The sequence below is a fragment of the Gallinula chloropus genome, assembly GCF_964237585.1.
Source record: "Gallinula chloropus genome assembly, chromosome: 2".
Lineage (NCBI taxonomy): Eukaryota > Metazoa > Chordata > Aves > Gruiformes > Rallidae > Gallinula > Gallinula chloropus.
The window spans coordinates 52,987,675-53,007,852 of record NC_140086.1 but is presented as its reverse complement, the minus strand read 5'-3'; the positions used below and the strand labels follow the sequence as shown (position 1 = coordinate 53,007,852).

General features: G+C 39.1%; 1 protein-coding gene across 1 annotated transcript in view; it reads left to right on the top strand.

The window, feature by feature from the left end:
* The window catches only part of MYOM1 (myomesin 1), a 70,215-nt gene that overhangs the window by 17,272 nt on the left and 32,765 nt on the right, over positions 1-20,178 (top strand). The window contains exons 5-17 of the mRNA XM_084279695.1: positions 140-297; positions 3,633-3,725; positions 4,655-4,743; positions 4,911-4,973; positions 5,670-5,834; positions 6,419-6,580; positions 9,916-10,057; positions 12,095-12,294; positions 14,115-14,171; positions 14,547-14,671; positions 16,244-16,427; positions 17,432-17,606; positions 19,672-19,793. Of these exons, the coding sequence (XP_084135821.1) occupies positions 140-297; positions 3,633-3,725; positions 4,655-4,743; positions 4,911-4,973; positions 5,670-5,834; positions 6,419-6,580; positions 9,916-10,057; positions 12,095-12,294; positions 14,115-14,171; positions 14,547-14,671; positions 16,244-16,427; positions 17,432-17,606; positions 19,672-19,793 (1,735 nt within the window). The remainder of the gene's footprint in view (positions 1-139; positions 298-3,632; positions 3,726-4,654; positions 4,744-4,910; positions 4,974-5,669; positions 5,835-6,418; positions 6,581-9,915; positions 10,058-12,094; positions 12,295-14,114; positions 14,172-14,546; positions 14,672-16,243; positions 16,428-17,431; positions 17,607-19,671; positions 19,794-20,178) is intronic.

The following is a 20,178-nucleotide window of genomic DNA, read 5'->3' as shown; positions in this document are numbered from 1 at the left end:
ATGAAGTACATCTATCTGGATTTTTAAATGAAAATGGCATTATTTTTTACTGCTCTTAAAAAAAATTAATATACTTTTTGTGTATGAATAATTTGCACTTATAACTGCTGAAGTTTATAATCAAATGTTTCTTTTCCAGCTAGAAGAGACTCAGGAATTCCATAAAAAGTTGAATAAGGATAAACTTTTACATGCTCCTGAGTTTGTTATCGAGCCTCGTTCTCACACTATCTGGGAAAAGCAAAATGTCAAATTTCATTGCTCTGTGGCTGGCTGGCCAGCACCCCGTGTTACGTGGTAAGTTAGTATTTTTATCACTGAAAGTCACCACATAACCAATATCTGAAGTCATCTCAGTGAATGTGGTATATTTTCATGAAAGATGCAAGTTCAATTAAAAAAAAATCAGGTACTGAGGCCTGTAAAACACTTTTCAAGTCACCTTTTACAAAAAGAAAGCAAAAATGTTAATTATCAAAATGACAGTTTGTGTAACAACAATATGAACACATAATTTTTTTCATGGAGATACCCAGTATATTCTTTCTGTCTGTTGATGAAAGATAAATATCAGTTTAATTTATTCTCAGAACTATCCTTAAAATAATGTTCTCCAAATATTGGTTATTGTTATTGTTAAACGTTCTCCAAATATTGTTGAAATTCTATTTGTGAAAACAACATAAAACTTCTACTATATTGCAATGCTAAGGAATACTCAGATTTTGCAGTTTACTACTTCAGTTTCTTAATGAGCTCTGTGTTTATTCGGGTATTAAAAACCTTAATCTCAGGTCTTGATAGAAAGTGCTACTAAGAGGTATGTTAATAGGTCAGAGCTGATGCCCACAAAGTTCCTTGGTCTCTCTTCTTAAACTATGACAACCTATAGCCACATTTTTCCTGTTGGTTAAAGGTTGCAAGTGCCATGTGTTGACATTCCTCCTAGAGAGGATTCCAGACAAACCCTTCAGGTCTGGTCTCAGCAGGACATAAGGAATGGTTAGCTACCCTCATGGCTGTAATCCATCTCTGTAACCTGAATCCTAACCAAGAACACGAGCGCTGGGCCATTTTCACTTTGGTTAAGATTCACCTTACCCCAAAAACCTGACATAGTTAAACCAAGCCTTCAGCTGTCTGGCTTTGCTCTCACTGTGAACCAGCCTTTCATCTAAGTGCTAAATATGGATGGTGGAAATTAATACATCATTTTACCGTACATCTGAATTCCAAAGGGATTTCAGTTTGCCACAGGCTACTAATGGAAAGAAAGAGTTCACAGCCATCTCAGCAGGTGTCTTTGCTCTGAGGTACAGAACAGTGCTGACCTGGATCTGTCAGCTCTCATTCAGCATTTCTAACGAAATGTCAGTGGGATATTCCAAACAGTCATTCTTTGTATAAGCAATGGAAACCTTTTCATGCTGTCCATGATAAATTATAAAGCTTTGTGAACTTTCCCTAAAGAAAACCTTACTGTGTGATGCAGCTGTTCTGACTCCCTTGGAAAAAGCATATGGAAAACCCAGGACATTTGAAACCAGTAGCAGAAAGCATAAACTATCAGTGCATAATGACAGTGGGAGATTGCAGTCCAACATTAGCTAATGACTTGGCTGCTCTGGAATTTGCGTTTCCAGAAATAACAAGTGGTCCTTCTAGCAGGAGCCCTATTCTTTCCACAGATGAATATAAATAAGCAAAAATTGAATCAATTATTTTTTACTGACTTGATAATGAAAACATGAGAAGTGGAAGTGTTCTTGCTACTCAGCTTGTTTCTCCACAGCACCACATGCTACCGAATGCCCTTGTCACCACCAGGATGCAAAAGTCACAGACAAGTTAGAGAGTCAAGTCCTGTTTCATAGGATTTCATATTCCCTGGGAAATATTAGGAACTGATGGCATTATTCTATTTTCTAAACTGTTTGACATGCTACACAGAATATAAGATGCCCAGATGTTCCCATGCAGATCCATCTGGGGGGCACCATTGCATAGATGAGGTGAAGAGTGGTGGTGAATGGATTTACTCTTAGTGAACCCCTGTATTATTCTTTGCTGTAGGTCAGGATGATGCAGTAGGAGACCTGTAATGTGATCAGGCCTGGAGTAGAGGGTATTGCCCTGCATTGAGTCTCTTTTCATAGACATCATGGAGTCTCTTTTCATAGACAAGGAAGATCAGGATTAAAAACATGAGGGTTTATATCCCTAGTTCACTTTCACACTTTCCCAGTGTATTTCTGTGCCCCAATATTTGCAGTAAGTTTATTCCACAACACTGGAAGTGTTGAAAGGCAATTTTCAGATTTACTGTGGATATAGCTTAATCTTGAGACATATTAAACTAAAAATATTCTTGGTTAAAATTGCTTATTACTAGCTTGTTTGGAGAAGTGAGGCATGTCGATAGCAGAGCAGTTCCCTTTCCTGATTGAAAATCATGAGAGAAACAGACGTTTAAAATCCCAAATGGAGAAGCAAAGCTCTTTGGCTGGGTATCCATTATGACCTATGAAGATAAAAGTTTATTTAAGCTACATCAAAGTAAGAGATGAAGATACTTTTATCTATCATCATTTATATTTCCACTTCCCTTACAGAGCACAGGGAAAGCTATGCTAAAGGAGGACGTTACCTTAGGGAGTGTTCTTTCTTTATAGACCTAGTGTCAAGCCCAGATGTACTGAGCACAATCCATTTTATTAGTAAGATTCCTATCACCAGTTTGTTCCATATTCATAGTGTTCACTTAAGACAGGGTTAATTTGAACACTTACTTGGTTCCACCATGTATTGTCCTTTCTATGCAACGACTGGTGAGGAAGAATCTACCACTGAACTGTCCTTCTGTGAGTCTCAAGCGGTTTATATAAATCCTGAAATCTGCAGTGCTGGTACACTACTGAGCAGTACAGGTTTATTCCTTCAATTTACTTGCTGGGAATTTTGAACAGTAAACTTTTCTTCTCTAAAGATATACCTGTAGCAAAAAATATTCACAGAGCATGCTCGTAAAGGCAGAGAAGATTTTGGTAGCACAGCTTTTGCCAGATCCCTTGCTGCAACGCCCCTAACCATCAATACAGTAGTTTGTTTTTCTTTTCAATAGTTTAACCCTGTTTGCATTGGGGCTTCTGCCAACCTGGCTATCCAAGTAAAAAAAAAAAGTTAATCTTCTGTCTGTAATTTTTGAGAATATGCAGGTTTTAAAAGGAGAGTAAATATGCAAACCAAACAAAATGTGTACAATACACAACAGGTAAGGATGATACAGGATTTTCATTGTTTGCAACTCACAAAACCGTGAGGTGTTGCTCATATGACTCCTCGATTCCTTTGCAAGCAGTAAGCTGAGATTCACAGTAATATAAGTTCATTTTCACCCTGTTAAGTGCTATTTTCTCATTTTAATTAGAAAATAAAATTCACCTGGGGCACATCAAAGAGAAAGAGAAGTTAAGCTTCCTTTCATAATGTCTTACCAAGAAATTAGACCTTAGTTTTTCTAGGAGAAACTTACAGAAATTGATGTTCTGTATCAAACACCAGACACTTGACCTTTTAATGTATATAATCATACACTTCCATTTATGACATACTGTTTTGTTGCTTTTCCATAGGTACAAAAACAATGTGCCCATCAATGTACAGGCTCACCCTGGCAAGTATATCATTGAGAATCGATATGGGCTGCACTCACTGGAGATTAGCACGTAAGGGAATACTAGAAAATTTAATAAATTTGCCAAAATGCTACTATAGATTTAGATTTGCAAAATGTGAATATATCTCTTGGGGATGTAAGAGATACCAAGTTTGTACACCTGAGGTGAATCCTCTCTGTGTAATTTTGAAGCTGTTCTGGTTTTCCTCAGTAGAGGATGTACAATTTACCTGAGTGAGTAATTTAACTCAATCATTATTCTATTTATGACTGAGTCGGAAACATGTGGGACATTTGTGATACCTTTTTCTTTTGTCTGCCACATAAGTACAGTTAAACCTGAGAAAAGTCTAGTTCAGGGTAAAACCACATGAGTTAACTGTTTATTGAATATAGCAAAGTTCCTGGTTCTTACTAAAATGAAGAACAGAAATTAAATGTCCTCACTTGCACACAAGAAAGATCTGTAACGGTACTCATACTCCAAATGGGAAATTTTTGCAGTCACTTTGTATTAAAAAACATTGAAAACACAAGGCCTGATTACCTAATTTGGCAATCAGCAACAATCTAGTTTTGACAGTCTAGATACTAGTAGATGACCTTTGAAAATGTTCTACTTTATCTACTGTTTCTACAATTTCCATGTTGGGCATTTCTCTATAGGCAACAGTAAATTGGAGATAACTGAAATAAATACTATCAGACAGCTTTTGCTGCTTCCATTTCAAATGGAAGGTTTTCCTACTTCAATTTCAAATCTGTATGTGATATTTGAAAAGAGATATGTATTCCAAACACTGGATTTTCAGTATTGAGAAAAACTTAATGGCTACGATCAGTCCAGTGTGGCTGGCTCTTAAGCTCTTTCTTGCTTATAGACTTTGTGCAGGTTTTTGTTTTTTTAAATTGAAAACACAAGAAAGGGTATGTCCAGGAGTAAAGGTGTTCTGTGCCTAATGATTTCTATCATTTTAGATGTGATTTTGATGACACTGCTCAGTATCGGGCCTCTGCTATGAATGTTAAAGGAGAAATTTCAGCTTATGCTTCCCTTGTGGTAAAGAGTAGGTTTGCAAAATATTTCCTTTGGGGTTTTGGGGAGTTGTTTTGGGTTTGTGTTTTTTTTTTTTTTTCTTTTTAAGATCACATTACCACAAAGATTTCATTTTTGTGGCTCAGAAGGCCTTTACCTCTTGGTGATAGTGATTGGAGTTGTTCTTTTTCTGTCCAGGGTACAAAGGAGAAATCGATGCAAGTAGTTTGTATGCTGGAACTGTCTCCATGCCTCTGGGCCGTGAGTTGCAATACATGTTTGTTTGACACATCCATTTACAGTTGTGACATCATGACAAATGACTAGGCAGAATATTTTGTAACACTGTTCAAAAAGGAAGCAGGTCCCATTTACAAAGGTATTGAGCTCTAGGTGATGTCAGCCTTGCCTGCAGGAGAAAATGGCATTCCTTTCTCTGTCTATGGCTATTTGCTTATATAAGAAACATCATTTTAATATTGCCCCTGGCTGCAGAATAAAAACTGTCAGGAAGAGAGACATTTTATCCCTTGCAATGTGTAAAACATGGAACATGGTCTGGGAAAAAGCCAGGGGGTGCGTGTGTGCGTAAGTAGAGTGATTTAACTATTCTTGTCCACTGCTATGTGATTCCATGTGTTGTGAAAATGGGCAGGAAAGGTCAAATAGCCAGAATCCATTTTGAATATTTTGGATTTATCGAGTTAAAAATTGTTTTACCTGAGGCCCTGAGGCTTTGAAGTGATTTACAGTATTGCATAGACACTTCCATGATGAGAAATGTTAAGAGAATCCACCCACACATGTATATACATGTATACACATTGTATTTACATCTTAAACTTTCCTGAGCTTGTATTGGTAACCATTTGGTACTTTTTCTTACTAGTCTCTTCACAAAAGGAAAAGAAATCCCTAAACAAGTAAACAGCCAGATTTTTTTTCCCCTTTATACAGTTGGTGTTAGCCCTCATGGCTATGCTTCCAGGTTTGAAATCAAATTCGTTGACAAGTTTGACGTAGCCTTTGGGAGAGAAGGTGAGACAATGAGTCTGGGCTGCACAGTCGTCATCAGTCCTGATATCAAGCGCTTCAAGCCAGACATTGAATGGTACAGAAATGGTGAGGATGTTTGCCAAGAAGAGATATAAACTTCTTTTTTTGTAAATCTTCAGTTATTTTGGCATATCTGAATGTTCTGATTTGGTTGTTATTACTTTCTCAGATTTCTAAGGAATAATATTTTCTCTTTTTTAATTAAAAGTTTTTTAAAAATACAGCATTTTGAAATGAAACAAGGATCACAAATAGACAAAACACTGTAAAAATGTCTTCTTAAAAAAATATTAAAAATAGCAGCATTTCTATCAGCTCCAACATCTATGTGGCCCATTTATATAGCCCACATAGCTTTTACTACTTATTTAAATGTTAAATTATTTGCTAAGAAGTAGTTGCATAAATGTGTTGTGTGAGAGCTGATAAGCAAGCTCCTGCTCTCTGAAGTTACACTTTGGAAATGAAGACAAAATCAGCATGAGAGCAGAATTAGCTGTGATTTGTGATTGTCTTTGAAAACTAAAAGTTGCATATGAGAGAATAAGAGAATGGTCTCTTAGGTATTTCGCATCTACTTATTCCCCATATTCAGACCTGTTCCTCAGTAGATCCAACTGGTTCTCATCATTAAATTCTCTAATTTCTAGGTGTTCTCATTACACCATCCAAATGGGTCCAGATGCACTGGAGTGGGGAGCGAGCTTCGTTAACACTGACTCATGCAAACAAAGAAGATGAGGGTCTTTACACCCTACGTGTGGTGATGGGAGACTACTATGAAGAGTATAGTAGTTATGTCTTTGTTCGAGGTAGGTATTGCCTTGTGAACTAAACTTGATAGAAAAGTAAGGAAAAAAAAAGGCAAAATCAGTCTCAGCCATTTTGGGTCTTTTTTTTTCCCCAAATCAAAAGAGAATAATTATTTTCTATTAATAGATTCTAGCAATATAGCTTCCAACTGTTATCTTTGGAGAAATCGAATACATACCTCAAGCTTTCATCTCACATGCTAGAAGACTTCTAAACCACACTGACATTCTCATGAAGAAGTTTAGGGTATTGATGTAACTTCATGACTTTCTCAATTTCAGCCTGTGAGGAGTACTGAACGTAAGTCATAAAGAGGAGAAATATACATAACAACTTAAAAATGTAGTTTTGTACCCATCTCACTGCTAGTTAAATTACTTTTTTTTTTTTTTTGATCAAGATTTTGTGCACCATTTGAAGTGTTCTCTCTAAAGTACAATGCAGGCAAAAACATAGAGTGGAAGGGAAACACAGAGGTCTGCACCTAGGGAAGAATAGCCTCATGAACTACTGTCAGCAGCATCCTGGGCTGCATTAGGATGAGTGTGGCCAGCAGGTCGAGGAAGGTGATCCTTCCTCTCTATTCAGCACTGGTGAGGCTACCCCTGGAGAGCTGGGTTCAGCTGTAGGCTCCCCAGTACAAGAGAGGCACAGACTGACTGGATTGAGTCCACCAAAGGGCTTTGGAGGTGATTAAGGCCTTCAAGTATTTTTCTTATAAGGAAAGGCTGAGAGAGATGGAACTGTTCTGTTTGGAGAAGAGAGGGCTGAGGGGGAGTTTAGCCACCTCACTAACGAACACAGAGCCAGGCTCTTTTCAGTGGTGCCCAGTGCCAGAACAAGAGGCATTGGACACAGATTAAAATACAAGAAACCTCATTTATGTGTAAGAAAAGCCCTTTTTTACTGCAAGGGTGGTCAAACACTGGAACATACCTAGACAGGCTGTTGAATCTCCATTCTTGGAGACAACCAAAACCTGGTTTGATGTGGTCCTGGGCAAACCAGCTCTAGCTGACTCTGCTTTGAGCCAGGGTTTGGACAAGGCTATCTCTTGAGTTGTCTGCCAATCTCAACCATTCTGCAATTCTGTAAAGTAAAGCAGCAAAGTGTAGAATTAAAATGTAATTTCTTGTACCATGAAAAACTTCCTTGAGTTTCTATTAGAGAAATATTTCTTTAAAAGGAGCCATGGCTCTCAGGTTGCACGCTGATTCTATATCTGTACCAGCTGCTCAAAGCAGCTGAAGTGTGTAATGCTAATTCAAAAAGCTCTGGGAATTCTTGGCTCTGAGACCATGCCCAGAATGGCATCCTGTTGCCAAGGCCAGCAGAGCTGTGTGAGATAACAGCCTGCTCACAAAATATGACTGAAGCAGATGTTTTCATCACCTGAAGAAGTCTGCTGAAGTGAGCATCTGTGTCAAGGAGCAGGACTTGCCTTTCTTGCTTTGTTTTAAATTGTGCTGCTGTATAAATAATTGATCACTCTCGTTCCTGTTACATCTCCCAGCAATGCAGGTCTGACCTGACTATGAACCCACTCCCCCTTCCACCAGAGCATCTTACTGGCCAGCGGGCGTGTTTGCCAAATTCTAATTATATTCTACATACCTACTTAAATGGTCCTCACTGGCTTCAGTTGGCCAGTATATTCCTTACTGCTCCACCTAAATTGTGGACAAATCTGCTATAAATAGCAGCTGTGGTATCTAAGCACAAGCAGTTGTCTGTCTGTGTCATGTGTAGAAATTTCCCTGTGTATTGATGGAAGCGAGCGATGCGCTCAGAAGTCTCATGAAGTCAGGTCTTTAGATGGGTTTAGAGAATGTGTGTGACACTTCTGCCATGGCTACAGGCTGGCCTTTGTCAGCAAGCCATCAGGAATGAAACCCTAACCCCACCGAGGCTGATCAGCAATGTCCTGGCCAATTCCCAGTCTGTCCTGGAAAGAAATTTTGGCGTCTGCTGTCAATCAGTAAATACAGGCAATTGAAATCTTTCATACAGAGATTACTGAGCACAAGTGTACTGTTATTATGCTTACTGTTGTTGTTACTTTGTTATGTTAACTGGCTTGCTTACTTTGTACGTTATCATTTTTCAAAATGCGTCGCCTTAGCTGCAATTAAAACCTGGACTGGGTAAATCTGGCCCAGCTTCAAAAGCTCCATGTGATACTACCCTACCAATAAGAGAAGACACAAAGTTGAGTGTGGGGCTTTCTTTTCCTGGAGACTACTGTTTTACTTAATGAAGCATGTTAAATGCTCTTAAAAGTACTTTTTTCTTTTCTGAAAGCCAAAAGCATAAAAAATAAGGATTGCTATATATTGTAATATAAAAACCTGTAATGCCTTGAAACATCAAACCTTTTTAAGAAGACTGGGGTTTAGATGGAATGTATGAATAATACTTATTAGCAAAATATTTTTCCCTAAGGTATGTACATCTTTCTTGTCTAAGTCAGGTCTTTTGAAGTAGCTCACAACAGGGCTTGAAAAATGGTATATGTAATTGTACAAGTCGATGTTATTCTTCAGAAAAACAGTGTCTCTTCCATACAGTCTTCTTGCAAGGGTTATTTTTCCTGACAAGAAAATTACCCTATCTCACAAATCAGACTCTGACCGTACAAACAGTAAAATCCCCCAGTTTCCAGCACTGTTCCCCCCTTTTTTAAAGCTTTAGATATGTCCAGAAGCTGATGCTGGAGTCAATGCCCTTTGACACCAGCAGCCCCAGATTTGTGATAAACACTTGAAAGGAACAATATGCTTGTCTTTATGAAGGCTAGTTATATTCCATAATGATAATGTATATGTAATATAATTAAACTTCAAAAGATTTTTATACCTTTGCCAGTTCATTGCTAACCAAAAACAAACAATGAAAGACTATGTGTGGAGATAAGGTATTTATATCAGTGTTGTACATCCAATGGTGAATACCTTTGATTGAGCTATTGCCTGACTGTAAGGTATTGGTATTCTTCTCCTAAGTAGAATATCAGGTAAATATATATATAGCCTGACAAGTTTTTAGTTTAGCTATGTGTCTGGCAGCTACCTAACCAAAATGCCTGTTACTAATTTTATGTAACATGCCTAGGTGAATTACATTTACAGTATGATGTAACATGCTTAGCATTTGTAAATGTGGCAAAGAGAAACCCAAAACCTAGAAAAACACCGGTAATACAAAACCAAATACTTTTTGAAGGCAGTGATGGAACCTTTTTTTGCTTGGTAGGAAAAGAGTTTGCTCCTTAAAGATTAATCATTGTGAAAGATACGTGATTCACATTTGGAAACGTATGTCTCCATCCTCATAGATGCCGATGCTGAAATCCCTGGAGCCCCCGGTGCACCACTAGATGTGCAGTGCTTGGATGCCAACAAAGATTACGTCATTGTCTCCTGGAAGCAGCCTGCTGTTGATGGAGGAAACCCCATCCTTGGATATTTCATTGACAGGTCAGTGAGCACACCAGAATTTGCATCGGTAACTCAAAAACTTAAAAGCTTGTTGAAAAGCATGAGATAAAAGGGTCATTGTTCTTTTCATTCTTGTTGCTGGCCAGAAGAAAAATGCTTTTATTTTTTTCTTTGTTTTGGATTGGCTGGGTCAGTTCTAACTTCCATGGAAAAAATTACTGCTTGCCTCATTTGACTATATAGAAAGGATTCTGTGAGACACTGGGTAGCTCAGTCCTCGCTGCTCCCAGTGAGGCTTGGGAAGCCTTGGGACCTTGCAGTGTTTGGTGGCTCTTCAGAATCAGCTCCCTGATCAGGCAGCTGTGGCTCCTTCTGTATCAGTGCTCTCCTGTCTCTTTCCTAATAGTCATCATGTACCAGAAATCAAAATATTATCTCAAAGGGACTTTTTTTTGGAATGCACTGCTGTTTTCCAAGCTCTTCAATTCTCAAGCTTCATGCAAATCATGCTTAACATGTTTTTTCTCTGCCAAAATAGGAATTGAAAATGAACTTTAAAAATATGAAACCTGAATGTGTCACATAGTGCAGGATTCCAGAAGCTTGGGATGTAGGGAAAATCAGTCAGTATTTTGAGACTTGCAGTGATCTTCAGAGCTTTTTTGGACTTTCAGTAATAGAGTACATCATTGGTAATATGGAGCTCCTGTGGGTTTATTCAGATACATGAAAAAAACCCCAAATATTTCCACAATATTATGCCATTGTATATACATCCATTACATATGTGTAAAAAAGAGGACATTGCTTTGTAAAACATCTAACATCAGTACATTCAATTCAACTATAATTTTACTGGTTTGATAGTGTATGCATGCTGTAACTATGCTGTGCTAGGCTTAAGCTATAGCTTTTAAACATTAATTAAAAAATCCTAAATGAGATACAGGACAAGACTGAAAAATAATCTCTCCTTTTAAAACAAGTCTATTGAGATATTTTCGCTCTGAGAGTAGCTGCAAGACAAATGGCATTTTGCCTTTTCACTTGTGTTCATCTTTCTACATTTGCTCCTAAATTCAAAGCTCTCCACTATTCGGTCCTACCTGAGGTATTTAGGCACCCAAATATTCATCCAGGGTGGCCCCTAACTGCCTCAGAGGGAGTGGGTCACCCGAGGCAGCAGGACCCATCTGAGGTGAAGCCTGGGCATCCTTCACCCCAAGCAGAAACCAGAACCATAAAACTGGTAACGATCCCCAGAAAAGAGATGCCCACATGTACCAAGAAATCAGGGTAGGCACTGTAATGTTTGCTTCTCAGCAGCAATACAAGTCTTTCCTGAGCTTCTAGTTCATGTTCCTGTCGACCATGTTGCTGGATACTGGGAAGCCAACCCAGTGGGCTCCTCCCAGCTCCATGAGTCAAAGTTGTTGTGATTCCTTCCTCCTCCTGCTAGGAACCAGCCTCCTGCCATGCATGAGGCTTTGCAGCAGTGGGACCAGCGCTACCCCACTGTGTCTTTGGCACTGCAGCGGCTGCGGCCACAGCACCGCAGGCTCCCTTGGCAGCCCCAGCGGTGTTTGAAGTGGGGTCCGGCTGAGTGCCTGACCTCAGCCATCCATGTGCTGGGCTTGTCACAGAACGCACAATAGAGGTCTCCACACCCCATGAATCCCGTCAGTTGGCAGGATGCACAGTGGAACTCTGTGCATGAAAGATGAACTGGGAGTCTTCTGGCAACTGCAGAAGATACATGTATTTCACGTCCCTTCAAGTATGCTAAAGCTGACACTCCCTAAGCATCCTAGAGAATACTTTGGAGGGGTTAAACAGTGAAGTGAGTTCTGCTCATGACCCTTAGCTCAGGAAAGAAGGAGGGCAGCTGCAAGGGATTTGCCAGATGGTACTTCAGCCCTGACCCCTTAGCACAGCTGCTTTGATGTCACCAGTATATGATGCTACTGAGAAAACTGGTATGGACAAGGCAACGCACACGGACGGATGGTGAAGCTGTGAAGCCCAAATTTGTGGTTTTCCCTTCCCAGGATGTCTCTTGCTTTTTGTATTTTTCAGGTGTGAGGTTGGTACCACCCACTGGACCCAGTGCAATGAGACTCCCGTGAAGTTTGCTCGTTTTCCTGTCACTGGTCTCATCGAAGGCCGTTCCTACATCTTCCGAGTCCGAGCTGTGAACAAAGCTGGCATTAGCTTACCTTCCCGAGTGTCAGAGCCCGTGGCTGCTCTGGATCCTGCAGACAGAGCCAGGCTTCGAAGTAAGATGTGTATTTTTGTGGGTTGTCTGAGAAGAGGTCACAACTCATTTATTTATTTATTTATTTAAAAGTAAGGTTATAGGCCTCTGAAGTCCCACTAGAGGGAGCAACGCAAAAGCAAAATACTCTTTGGAGACAGCCTTGCCGCAGAGAAATTGTCTCCCTGCTCTTTGTGCAAAGTGCGCTCTCTGCTGAAATGGCTTTGGCCGGGTGGAGTGCTGTGCTCAGAGCTTGCAGAAAGAGGAGGGGGAAGGCACAGAGAGCTAATTGCCTAAAGAGACTTGCTTTTCTTCAGTCAACAGAACAGCTGAGCACATCCTGTGAATAGTCTCTCTCTGTGCCATAGACAAGGGTGGCTGATTCTGCACTCATGTGACGATCAAAGTCTTGCAATAACATCAGAAAAATATCAGGGTAGTCCAACAGATGATTGATCTCAAGCTTTCAGCTTTAAAGTTAACATTTCACAACCCAAAGATATTTTTCTGCTGGCCTAGCAATGTCTCAGACTTTTCCTTCCAAATCCTACCTCTACCCATATGCCAAGATCATATACCTACAAATCAATTATTTCTCCTTTATTCTAAAGTTTTACTATTTAAAATTGTCCAATGTGAAGGGTTATTGTATGCAAAGCTACAGGCCTTCTGGAGTCCCAGCTCATATGTCTTACAACACTGCAAGCTACAGGCCGCAGTCGTATCACAGAGTGTGTTAGGGTGGAAGGAACCTTTAAAGGCCATCTAGTCCAACTCCCTGAAGTAAGCAGGGACACCTTTAACTACATCAGGTTGCTCAGAGCTTCATTGAGCCTGACCTTGAACATCTCCAGGGGTGGGGCCTCCACCACCTTTCTGGGCAACCTGTGCCGGTGTCTCACCACCCTCACAATGAAGAGCTGCTTCCTCATGTCTAATCTAAACCTACCCTACTCTTGTTCCCATTCAAAATAAAAACCAAAGGAGGTTTGGCACTTCCAGGAAATACTGTCCTTGGACAGACACATGAAACCTGAAGTCTGGGGAAGGCCTCTTCTTTTTTGCTGGGAACTGTGGAAGCTGTCTCAGGAGATGAAGTCTGATCTTGGTGTCCTTTTCCCATTATATCTCCTTGTCCCACATGATCCTTTTTTCTCCTCACCTGCTCCCTCTCTGCTTACATTTCCAAACCAAATCAGTCAATGTAAGGTGAAGCAAGTGGAGGTGGAGAACAGCATTTGCAAAAATTGTATCTGAAAAGGCACTGATAGCTGAATGCATAACTGCAATAATATGATAACATAAAGATGCTGAGAGCCACCCAAATCATATCAAGTGGATATGTTGAGTCAGGCCAAGCAGTTTCTGTTTGTGATTGTGACATGTAATTTGGAAGCTGGTAGTATGAGGAAAATGGTTAAAAAGAGACAAAGAGCAGCGTGCAGGAATGTGGCTGTTTCTTTAATGAGTGAGCTGTTAAACTGGAGGAACTGAGCACACAAAACAAAGGTGAAGTTAGTTCTCTGAATTTGATGAGATGACTGAACCTCTGCTTGTCACCTTGGTGATTTCAGTGACATTTCTGGAAGGAATAGAGGTTTCAGTGGATGACATTTTCTATCTAAAGCAATTACTGAGCTGCTCTCAACATTCAAACCGGTCAGCCTACAACTACCTTGGGTAACTAGCTTACTATATCAGCAACAGTCAAGGCAGTGACCAAAAATGGAGCTCATGAATCTTCCAAATGTCAGTTTTGAACCACGAAAGAGTTGGTTTTCTTGTTATTTCAGAAGTCCCTGAAGTGTCCCGTGACCATGATATGTCTAACATCTGTTTCAGGTCACCCTTCCGCTCCCTGGACAGGACAGATTATTGTCACTGAGGAAGAACCTGCAGGTAAACAAAGCCCTTTTGCCTACAAAAGTCTAATGTGAAGCTGGCTGAGTAATTAGGAAAACTCCCAGTGAGTTCAGTGGACTTTGGCACGCACCCAAAGTTCGTTGTTCTGAGAGTCACTTGACCATGAATAACTCCCAACTGGGTTGTCAAGGTGAGGTTTCATTATTCAGGACCTAATGAATAAACATACTTAGAGTTAAGAGGACATTTAAAACCAATATTTAGAATACTTTTAAATCACAATTTAAAAACAAATCAGGTGTGCCAAGGTATATTAATATTTCTATATTTAAATTATGGCACTAATTCTGATACAAATATGAAGGAATTAAATCCCAATTCCCTTTCCCATTCTTCTTCCCTGTTCTTCAGAGGGTGTTGTTCCTGGTCCACCTACAGATCTCCAAGTTATTGAAGCCACCAAGAACTATGTTGTGCTTAGCTGGAAACCTCCTGGGCAGCGGGGCCACGAGGGTATCATGTACTTTGTGGAAAAGGTAGAATTGGACAAAATCAGATTCATGCTGTGGATAGATTTTACCTTTTTTTTTTTTCTTCATGTCTTCTGGACTTTTAGTTAATTTTCTTTTCCACCTGAGACTTTCAAACTAGGGCCAGGACTAGAACTCATATACTTCATCAAGATAACTGTTACTGTATGTTAAGATAGAAAAGGAAGAAAATAAAGATGGAAAATAAGAAAGTAGAAGAATGTAAGAGGGTGTCATATGCTGTAGTATCCGTTCATGAATTGTGTCAGTGACCCTGGAGTAGTTCAGGCTGACAAACTCCCTCTGTGATGAGAAAGCACGAGCAAAGCTACATTAAAAAAAAGTATTTAAATGTATAAATAGAAGATTATATATAGTTTATTATTGTTATATATTATATATCATATAAATCTTATATAGCATAAAATATATTAAAAATATATCTATATTTTAAATATGTATAAAGAAGCTTGTCTGGTGGGACACATCATTAACATTTTGGGTGGAGGCATTCTGCAAGAGTTTCTTGGCAACAGCACTTTCTCCTCCAGCTGCTTTTTCATATTTTTCCACTTTCCATTTTCTTCCCCAACTCAACAAAGATGACAGGATTTATTTTCTAGAATAGAATCAGTTTTTATTTCAGTGTCCTGCTTTTCTGAGATGAATTTTGCATGGCTGCTAGCCTAAAAAAGTCTTCACACTCATGGCTCAAACTTTTTTATGAATGCTTTTCCCTATCAGTCTAGAGGTGTCACCATGAGAGACATAAATATCTTCCCATTGTGTGTTTTTAATCTCTCTTATGAAATCTGGTCTAAAAAAATTATTTCCACTTAGCAACAGACTTAGAGAGGATGAATAGATGAATTTTGAGTTTCCATAAAGAAACTTTTCAATAACGTACTGCACACTGAATACTGAGCACTAATGTCACATAGCCAGATAACATTTGCCTGAGAATTTGAAATACCTCAGAAACCACCAGTTGAAATTATCCTTAATGTAAATCCCAGGCAAAAAAAATATCACTAATATTAATGGTATAAGTGATCATGGTATGTAGAGCTTTTAGCCACAGAAATAAAAGACAAATCACAAATCAATTACACATCTTCATTTTTTTTCCTGGAAAGTGAAGGTCAGGTCCTGATTAATTCTGGAAGCTATCCACAAAAAATATTCTCAGGACTGGCACAAGATTATCTAGAAGCAATCTGGTAAAGTTAGGGGTTTGTTCTTAGGAAGATGTTGAATGTCTGCAGAAATTGTTTTGAAAGTGGTCCAGAACTGGATGCAGTTAAAAATAACATCACTTCCTTGCAGTGGAGAGGAGTTTAGCTTTGCTATATTAAAACCAGTAAGCTCTTACGTACGCTTTCTGGAGTAGGTGGACATCTGGCAGATTCATAAGCTTTAAAACACGCTCTCTCTGTGGAAAGGCCCAAAACCAGAACGTGACTCCCCGTTCTCCACAGCAGACATGCACTTGGTGGTCCAGGTAGAAAGCCTCATGGGGTTAGACACTCAGCTTTCAGAGATTTTTGTTTCAAATGTGGTTTCTGGGTTTGACCGCAGTGCGTTGCTGGCACGGAGGACTGGCAAAGGGTGAACACGGAGATCCCTGTGAAGTCTCCTCGCTTTGCAGTTTTTGATTTGGCTGAAGGCAAATCCTACTGCTTCCGAGTTCGCTGTTGCAATTCAGCTGGAATTGGTGAACCTTCAGAAGCAACTGAAGCCACCGTAGTGGATGACAAACTCGGTAAGTGTGTGGGTGGATGTATTAAATTACCTCCATGGTATCTTTTCAGTTTATGATGAGATTGTTTTGTCTGAAAACACATAGCTGCCCAGCAAATAATTCAAGTATGAAGATCTGTCAGTGAGGTATTCCCTTCAGCTGAAATAATTTCTGTTTTGGCTGTTGAGCCCTTAATATATAGTCAAATGACAGATGCAAACCAAGGGAATTAAGCTGCAAATAATAATACCAAGAACTGCAAAGGCTGCAAATAGTGAAAGAAAATGAAAACTCAAGGAAGTACAAAAATATTTTGTTTTACTTACTGAAAATAAGCCCAGACATCAGCAGAGTTTAACCTTCCTTGTTTGCCAAATTAAACAAAAGTGAGGAATTTAATACTTACATGAATGCAGAGGCTATTTGCACTGGAAGAGAAGCCAAGATGTTCACCACAGTAAAGCACCAGTAGCTATACCTACATTAGCAATTTGTTTCCAGAGAGCAATGCAGATTTCAATCCAGTTCTCAGATTGCCTCTGTTGAGACAATGGTTGAGTTCTCAGAGCAGTTTGAAGCACATGAACAATGTCCTTTTAGAAGAGTAAAACAGTTCTTCTCAAAAAACACTTTAGATGCATTTTGCTACTGAACAGGGCAATTTTTTTTGACTTATTCTGTGGGCTGCACAAACTCTTGAGTGTGAAACAAACACACACATTTTCCCTTTAGGAAAGCTCCAAATCATATCTCTGGTGTGGATGTTCAGCACAAGGGAATAAATTAATTCTAGTTGCAAGAAATGCCTTTAATCATAGGCAATGGAGAAGTGAGGAACCTCACCACCAAAGGCTTGAACCTACCGATCCTGTCCTGTTGTGGCCGATTACTTAATTTAAATTGGATGAGTTTTTTGAGGGTTAAAACTGCATTAGTTGTGCTAATATAATCAAGAATAAAATGTTATCCTTATCTTAGTTGTAAACTTTGGCTGTTCACTAATGATTTCTGTTTCTCTCCCGCAGATATTCCCAAACCTCCTGGCCGTATTATGCCGACTAGAAATACAGATACCTCAGTTGTTGTCACTTGGACAGAGCCTCCAGATGCCAAGGAGCTGGTTGGGTACTACATTGAGTCAAGTGTAGTTGGATCTGGTCGTTGGGAACCATGCAACAACAATCCAGTGAAAGGCACAAGGTAAAGAATGCTAAAGTGTGGAAATTACAGTCACCAGGTTTTGATTTACTGGATGTATGTGCTTTCTAGCCATTAGTAGTACTAGAGGTAATTGCTCTGTGGTAGCCAGCAGGCTGGAATTGTTCTGGCAGATGAAGCTCCTAAGAAGTTATAAAAACATATTTCAAACTCTGAGTCTTGTCCAAAAGGAATTTATAATCAACCGTATGTTGGAAACTGTCAAGGAGGAGGAAACGTGGACATAGCTAGTGGAGAGCAGGGAAGCAGCTCATGCGTTCTGGCTATTGTGTAGCCTATCAGTTTGATGAAAAACAGTCCAGTGAGGAATGACTGAAATTACAAACGTGGGACACTGAAGTGCATAATGTTTGGAAGCAAAGTCCTTTGTTTTGGAAGACTGCTGTAAACATTTCTGCACTGTGTAACTAGGATGTCAGGCGGACATGTGGACTGAATCACACCAGCAATATTACTTTCTAACTGCGCTTTCATTTGCATTTGTCAAGTTATTAATGAATGCTCTTAAATATTGTGCACAAGCTCTCAGACCTTACCAACAAGAAGCTCAGTCTCTAGTAGAAAAAAATAATCAAGATTTAAAACTTTGCAAGCTATATCAGATTTGGTTTTGTTTGAATAAGGGTGTAATCTTCAGAGACTTGATCTCAAGTGGATTGATGTCAATCCAGAATCAGTCCCTGCTTGTTACGAGTAATTATGCTTATTTCCAATCGCTATCCCTTATTACAATGAGGGCTATTACAATAAGGCAGCTCTGCTAAATACTCTTGAACCAACTTTACTGTTCAGCAGGGCATTGTAAATGCTTATTATATCAAAAGTACCTAAACCCCCACTTGCTTGAACACAAGCACAATTCCCTTTAAGCTTTATTTTGTGCATTTCTATCACAACAGCTCCATGTGCTGATATTCTATGATTTCATCTATACTTCTATGATTAATGCTGTGGTTACACTGAGTACTATCTCTGCACTTTTGGTCAATGTGGTATGATGTATGATGCAGTCAGACACAGGCTGCCTGCTAACTCTTGGTTTTTCTGGATGAGCCACTCTCACTAACTGTAGCTTGTGGCTTACCTTGTACAGTGTATTTTAATCTTATGAAATTCGTTTTCTGCATGCCTCCCTAGGAAAGAAAATTACTTGGAAAAGCCTGATAAAATGGGTAGGGAAAATTCTGCTCTGAAAATTTTTATTCAGGTTTTGTTTTTTTCCCAAAATAAAATTTTTAGTTTGAAATACATTTTTTTTTCCCCACATAATATTTTCTTTGCACATCATTGCGTGATGTCGGTGTTGGTAGTGCAAGACATGACATTATGAAGTAGAACAAAATAAAAGTAACTTGAAATAAAATACACTTAAAATACCTATTGAGAAGTAAATGTTGTTTTAAGTAAAATGTTTAAATTTCCAAAGCATGTTTTTTCTGATCTAAATGATTCTTGTCTTGGGAAATCTTGTGTTTTGAGGGTGAACACCAGAGAAAATATCTGAAGGGTTTTTTTATGTGATCATTGAATAATCCAGTAGAAAATCTATGCTAATAAAAGAATCTGATTTAGATTATTGTATCATGAATAGAAGCAAGAAAGTCAAGTTGAAAATGAGACAATTTTTTTAAGTTGTTTTACAGTGAACAGTAATTTTTTTGAACATTGCAATTTTTCATTTATGATTGGAAGTGAATTATGAGCGGTTGTGCTACAGGTGTCTTTTACTTATGTCATGAAGATTTCCCACGAATATAGTCCTTATCTCTGCAGTAAGGTGGACCCTCTGGTAACACAAAAACTTGCATAGTCTTAAGAAAGAAAGAGTGTTTGTAAAGAGTATGTCTAAAGAGACATGGTTTTAGACATTATCTTCATTGTGTGAATGAGGTGCTGAGGTAGATTCTGCATTATCTGACCTAAACCAAAATAAATTTTATGGAAGAAATGCTCCCCCTGCCACCCCCCCCACCCCCCCACCCCCCCCCCCAAGATTTTTATTTTCTTCATAATACTTCCTAAGTATCCCTTTGATGATTTGTTTTAGATTCATTTGCCATGGGCTCATCAATGGTGAGAAGTACATTTTCAGAGTCAGAGCTGTGAATGCAGCAGGACTCAGTGAATTTTCACAGGATTCGGAGCCTATAGAAGTGCAAGCAGCCATTGGTAAGCCAGCTTCCATTGCTCTTTTCAGTGGGATATATGTTTTTTTTCAGTTAAGTAAAGAAGTTTTCAGCACTTATTTGTAACTAATTGTTTTGTTTTACCATGCTGTCCACAAATAATAATTTATCCATAGATCCTCACAGTTGTAGTTTCACAGTCACAGCACTCCAGTCTTCTTCAGGTGTTTCTTGTGAGCCACTGCAAGAGAGCACTGCCAAGTTCACTTCATAGCTCTCCTGGAAAATGGAATGACACTCTGATTCCGTAATGTGGTATTTATCACCTCTAATGCACACTACCCTATATACAAACACTTCCTAAGAAATCAGTTTCCACACCTAAACCTGATAATCAATGCAACGTGTCTTTTGTAAAACTTCAATAA